This window comes from Dryobates pubescens, chromosome 16 (genome assembly GCF_014839835.1).
Source record: "Dryobates pubescens isolate bDryPub1 chromosome 16, bDryPub1.pri, whole genome shotgun sequence".
Taxonomy (NCBI): domain Eukaryota; kingdom Metazoa; phylum Chordata; class Aves; order Piciformes; family Picidae; genus Dryobates; species Dryobates pubescens.
The window spans coordinates 21,603,374-21,609,587 of NC_071627.1; the positions used below are offsets into that span (position 1 = coordinate 21,603,374).

Here is a 6,214-nt window from a genome sequence, read left to right on the forward strand (position 1 = left end):
GAGGGATGCAGGTGGCCAGTGGGTCAGCCCCACCTGTCTTGCAGAGATCTGACATAGACAGGTGATGTCACACAAATGTCTACTCCAGAGCTGCAGGCAGGGAGGGTGCTGCCTGCCCACTCCTCAGCTCCCAGCCACAGGGCTGCAGGACCCCTGGGGGGGCCTGTGATGTATCTGTGAACCCTCAGAAGAGCTTTGGTGAGAAAACATCACCGTGCTCCCACGAGAATCTGGAAACTCCCTGGACAGACTGAGTGGGAATGAGAAACTGCAAGACAAGATGGGAGGCCACCTGCACGAGCTCAACAAGTCACTATAGCAATGCTATAGCTGACCCATGAGAATCTTGAGCAAAGTTCATGAACCAATTGCAGGCAGCCACACTAACAATGCACACAACATATGAGTTGTGTGCTGGAATAAACCAGTCGCTTTTTGGCCTTCTAGATGCTCTGCTTGTGTTTGATTCTTGTCACACAGACCGTCACCTCATCCATACCCCGACCCCTATACAGTGACAGACCTCCAAATGGGGGGGGAGGGGGTCTTCATGGTCACCTCCCAGTACACCCCATGCCCAGGATGGTGCTCCACATTGTGCAGGTGCTTCTGCCCAGGGAAATATGGTCCTAGTGCAGCATCCTGCCTCAGCTCAGCCCCAGTGCCTGAACGAGATGAATGGGACTTGTCCTAGGCCAGGATGTGCCCCAGCCACCCAGCACAGCCACATTCCCCTGCAGAGAGCACAGCCAGTGTCACTCCTACTGCTGCTGGGGGCAGCACCAGCCACTTGGTGCCTCACCGGTGGGAATGGCCACTGGGGGGTTGGGTGGTGCAGTCCTGCTGCAGCCGTGATGTTTGTCACAGGAGGGGCATGGGGAAGTGTCCCTACCAGTGCCTCATGTGACCAAGCTTGTCCCATGTGCAGGACTGGGGTGCCCCAAAGGCAGACCCAGAACTGCTCCTAGTGGCTGCTCTGCAGAACAGCCTCATGCTCTGGCCAGAGTTGGGGGGGAACAAGCAGAGACACCTTCCTTCCACATCTAATCCTGCATCCCTCCGAGCCTGCCCCAGAACTCCCAAATGCTCCCTCCTCCCCATGGACTGCTCCAAGAAATAGTGCTTTTCTATGGAATGTTTGTGTCTAAAACTGCCCTGATTGGATTAACTAGGGGGAAAAAAAGAGAGAGAGAACCATGTAGAGGTTAACTTCCCCCAGGTCACGCTGAAAGGCTGGGGTGGGACTTGGTGGCAGCAGGGCAGGCAAAGCAGCCTTCCTCTGTGTAAGCAGGGGAAGGGCAGCACCAAGCTGGGGTACGGGGGCCGGAGGGATGCACCTCACTGGAATGGGATGGGGTACAGCTGGATGGGATGGAACAGGGGGCCAAGGTGTTGGGGAGAGGAGGGACAGTCCCCCACCTCTCACTGGGACTGCAAGGAGAAGGCCAGCTTGACACAGGCCAGCTCCTCCCCACCGTTGCTGACAGCCGCCCGGACACGGTAGTTGCCGTTGGTCATCCAGGTGGGCAGCTCCACCTCGGGCAGGTCGAAGTCGCTGGCTGGCAGGGAGTAGGAGCCCTGTGGAGAGAGAGAGAGAATTTGTAGGCAAGACATGGGCAGAACCCCCCCATTCCCACGCTGAGGGGCAGGGTGGTGCCCAGCAGTGCTGCTGGCATCAGCAGCTGGGGGTTCCAGGCGTACCGCTTTGAAGGGGCAGTGGCAGGGGATGCCGTAGGTGAGCAGGGGCTCCGGGCAGGTGGTGCCAGGTGGGATGAGGTTGTCGAGGATGGCACAGACATCGTTGTAGGTGCAGCTGCCCAGCTGGTCGATGCAGGGCAGCTGGATCCAGAGGTCACCCAGCGCTTTCTCCACCACCAGCACCGCCTGGAAGGAAGGTGTTTGGCACCAGTACAGCCAGCACAGGTACCCACGGTTCCTCCAGACTGCCCCACTCCTCCCCCAGCCATCTCCCTTAGCTCCTGCTTCTGCAGCTCTTTGGGGTGTCCAAGGGGCTGCCACAAGTCATCCCACATCCGCCTCCTGCTTTTGGTTCCTCTCTCTGCAGGTTTCTCTTCCTTCAACCTCAGCTTGACCCCTTGAGCAAACACCACCCAGCACCCCACACACCTGCTCCTTCCCCTGTCCCCAAAACACCTGCAGCTCTCTTCCCACAGATCTGCCTCCAGGCTCCCCAAAGCCCCAACCCCAAACAGGAACCATGGCATTGCTCAAGAGAGCCCATGCACCTTGGGCAGAGAGGCACGTTCTGTCTCATTCCAAAACGTCCCCCAAAAGTGGTGCAAGGCAAGCCAGGCCAACCCAGGGCTCCCACAGAAGTGCTGTGGCGTGTCCTGGGAGGGAGCAGCCAGGTCTGGCCACTGGAAAATGAGTGCTGCAGTGACTGCTGGGAGCACTCAGGACACTTGGGGTTTCATTTCCTTCTTCAAGTCACTGCATCCCCAGGACATGACACAGCTCAGGTGGTTTCTCCCACCGGGTCAAGGTTAGAAGCTTCCCCCTGTGCCCATCACCCCATTCTGGCTCACAGAGCTGAGTGTGCTCAGCCCTGCACTGCTCTGTGCCTCCTTTCCCCAGAGGCTGCTCACTCCCATACCCTCTGCTGGTGGTTTGGGGAAGTTCTGCTCTCCCTCACCCCAGAGAGACCCCTCCAGCACACACCTTCAGAGGGGAGGCCATGGTCTTGCCGCTGCTGACAGCAGCACTGATGCGCAGGCTGCCCGGAATGCTGATGGGGTCAGGTGCCACGGAGAGGCTCTGCAGCACCACAGGGTTCTTTTTGTCACCACAGTTCTCCCAGGCAAAGCCACCAACCTGCAGCACCAAGGGATGGGAGGAGTTAGAAGCCAGGGCAAGCCTCACCCTTGGCTTGCAGAAGGTTTCCCCAGTGCCTGACCTCAAACATCTGCTCACAAACACAGCCAGAAAACTACCTTCACCCTCTCTTCACACACCAACTATTTCCCTCTGCATCTCTCACACTGACAGCTCTCTGAGCCTCAGGGCACTGCAGAAACTCTCCCTCAGCCCCACCATGCACATACTTTACATCCAAAGAGAAGGCTCCCAGGCTGCAATTTCCAGACTTGCCTCAACTGTGCCTCTGAACCGAGGCAAGAAGGATCCAACAGCACTCATCAAGGTGCATGAGAGCACAGGTCAGAGAGCAAGGTGGCAGTGGCTGCACTAGCCCAGGGGATGCTGTGCCCTGGGGCAGCTGTGGGGCTGGCTCAGCCTCCCAGCTTGGCTGTTGTGAGGCCTCATTCACCACCTCCAGCCACCTGATCCCATGCAGGAGGAGGAACTTCACTCACTCATTGCATTTTAAATGTGCTTTAAACTCAGCCCTCCAGTGCCTAAAAGAAGCCCACAGGAAAGCAGAGAGGGACATTCAGAAGGACATGCAGTGACAGGACAAAGAGTGGTGATTTTAAACTGAGAGAGGGTAGATTTAGGTTAGATATGAGGAAGAAATTCTTTACTGTGAGACACTGGAACAGGTTGTTCAGCAATGCTGGGGATCCCCATCCCTGGAAGCATTTAAGGCCACGCTGGACAGGGCTTTGAGCAACTTGTTCTAATAGAAGGTGTCCCTGACCATGGCAGAGGGGTTGGAGCTGGATGACCTTTAAGGTTGCTTCCAACTCAAACCACTCTATGAGTTGATTACTGCTGGTGGTAGAGGAGCCAGGCCTGATCCTGAGCTGGTTCAGCCCAAACGAACCAGGGGAGCAGCACTGCCTCGTGGGATAACGAATATCCACACACAAGGGATGCCAGCCAGATGGGGACACATCGCTCATGTCTGGGCTGGGAACCATGCTGGGGGAGTTTCCCTGCTTTATCCAACTTCCCCAGCCACAAGCAGCAAAGCCATGGACTAGCACAACCCAAGTGTGCAGGCAGGGGGATGTGACAGCCTGCAACAGCCACCCCTGAACCTGCTGCAAAGCAGCGGCGAGAGCCAAGCCCCAGCTTCCTCCCCAAGCAGGCTCCAGTCTAATTGCAAGTTTCTTCCTGGCAGGGAGTCAGGAGGACACCTTGCCTGTGCACCCTGAGCAGGTTTGGCCAGGGTAGCCCCCATGCCACAGGCTCTCCAAGCCTGCTCAGCAGCCGCAGAACCGGTGGGAGCTGTACTGCCTGGTGCCAGGGGGCACCGCTGCCCACGCAGGCCAGCAGCCTGTCCTGCCATCCCACTTACCAGCTGGGAGCAGCCCAGGGCAGGACACGGGGCTCAGGGCAAGCCAGGGCAAGGGGCGGGCTGCAGCCCGACATTTAGCAAGAGCTGGAAGCTCCTCATCAGTGAGTCTGCAGGGGAAGAGGCTCCACAGGAGCCACACATCAGTGTGGGGGTCTGCAGCGCTGTGCCACAGACCCTGTGCTTCCTGCAGAGCCTCCCTCCAGCCTTCCCACCCCTTCCTGGCACCTCAAATACCGTGTTCAGTTTTGGGTCGCTCACTGCATGAAGGACCTTGAGTTGCAGGAGTGTGTCCAGAGGAGGGCAACAAAGCTGGTGAATGGCCTGGAGAAGTCTTATGAGGAGCAGCTGAGGGAACTGGGATTTAGTCTGGGAGAGGCTGAGGGGAGACCTCATTGCTCTCTACAGCTACCTGAAAGGAGGTTGAGGGTTGGCCTCTTCTCCCTAGTATCAAGTGATCTGAAATTGTGCCAGGGATGTTTAGATTGGATATTAGGGAAAATTCCTTTACTGCAGGAGTGGTCAGGCACTGGAGCAGGTTGCCCAGGGAGGTGTTAACAGTGCCCATCCCTGGAGGTGTTCGGGAAGCATGGGACGTGGCACCTGGGCACATGGCCATGGATGGTCTTAGGTTATAGTCACAGAGGTTATTTCCCAACCTAAACGAGTCTATGATTTGATGATTCCATGAACATCCACCTTCCTGGAAAATAGACTGAGATCCTTCCCTCTCCACCTCGTGAGAGTCACGTATCTTAATGAGCTGCATCTTAATCAGCGTGTGCTGATCAGCCCAGCCCAGCGCTGCGTGGGAACGAGCAGCCCGGGCTGGAAAGGGCTGAGGAGCAGGAGGGATGAGCGAGGCTGGGCGCTGGAAGCCTACAGGGAAAGCTCAGCCAGAGGAAGGGAGGCCGCTGGGCTTCTTGTTCCAGCGTGCTTTGTCAAACTGAGATGCCCTCCTGCTGCGGGGCTGAATCCGAACCCGCAGCCAGGTCTATGGGACCCAGGTGACCCCCACCCAGCAGCAGCCACGCACCCCGAACCAGCCCTTGTCCTCCTGCATCAGAAAACGCTTCTGCTCCCTTGCAAAACCCAGCAGGATGGCGGAAGCTTGCCCACCCCGAGACCTTCCCTCCGCCAAGCTCCCAGCGCCCCCCAGGCAGCCCCCTCCCCGGGCCCAAGTCGGAGCAGAGTGCAGGGTTGGGAGTCTCACCTTGCGCAGGCTCCGGGAGCGGCTCCGCTCCAGCAACAGCTGCGGGCCGGAGGCTCCGAGCACGGCCGGGCAGAGCTGCAGCGCGCAGAGCGCCAGCGCCAGCCCCGCTCCCACCATCCCTGCAGACCGAGCAGCTGCAGCCAGGCACAGCGCTGGGCCAGCCGGAGGGGAAATGAACCCAGGGGGTGGAGAAAAGCGAGAGACGAGGCCGGGGGGCGGGCAGAGAGGCAGAGCTGCCTGCCGAGCGGAGGGGGGGCCCTCCAGAAGGCAGCCCCGGGACCGGCAGCGGCGAGGCTGGAAGGGTGCTAGCGCAATCTGCGAACTCCGGCCCCGCTCCCGATTCCCCTCCCTCCTCTCAAGGATTTTCCCTGCCTCTTTTATTTTCCTTTTCCCCTCCCCGGTTTTGCTGTCAAGCGCAGGACTGGAATCTCAGGGATGCTGGGACGGGAAGCTGCACTTTCCCAGCCACGCAGCAATTTACTCTCTGCTGATACAAAGGAACACCCACACCACCCAGATTCGGTGGGTGAGACCAGATTATCTCTCCAGTGACCCCCCCACACACACACCCAGAGCTGCACCTCACTCAAACTGGCCGAGGCATCTTGCACCTCTTTGCACAGTACCCTCCTCGGTCTGGCACCCAGGACCACCCCTCGACCCCACAGAAGGAACAGACATAATCCAAGATCTCAACCCTGAGGTGCTGCAGGGGGTGGGGGCACCCTGGCACTGGGTAGCCCCTGGCATGGGCAGATTGCCACAGCACTTCACTAGCCACCACC

The 6,214-nt window shown here is 58.6% G+C and overlaps 1 protein-coding gene across 1 annotated transcript; it reads right to left on the bottom strand.

Moving 5' to 3' along the window:
• Positions 1-540: 540 nt before the first annotated feature.
• Positions 541-5,754, bottom strand: GM2A (ganglioside GM2 activator). The gene is made up of 4 exons (XM_009911512.2): positions 5,430-5,754; positions 2,680-2,832; positions 1,702-1,884; positions 541-1,578 (listed from the first exon to the last, which is right to left on the bottom strand). Exons 1-4 carry the CDS (start codon positions 5,544-5,546, stop codon positions 1,423-1,425), a joined length of 609 nt encoding a protein of 202 aa, XP_009909814.1. The 5' UTR covers positions 5,547-5,754; the 3' UTR covers positions 541-1,422.
• Positions 5,755-6,214: the final 460 nt, after the last annotated feature.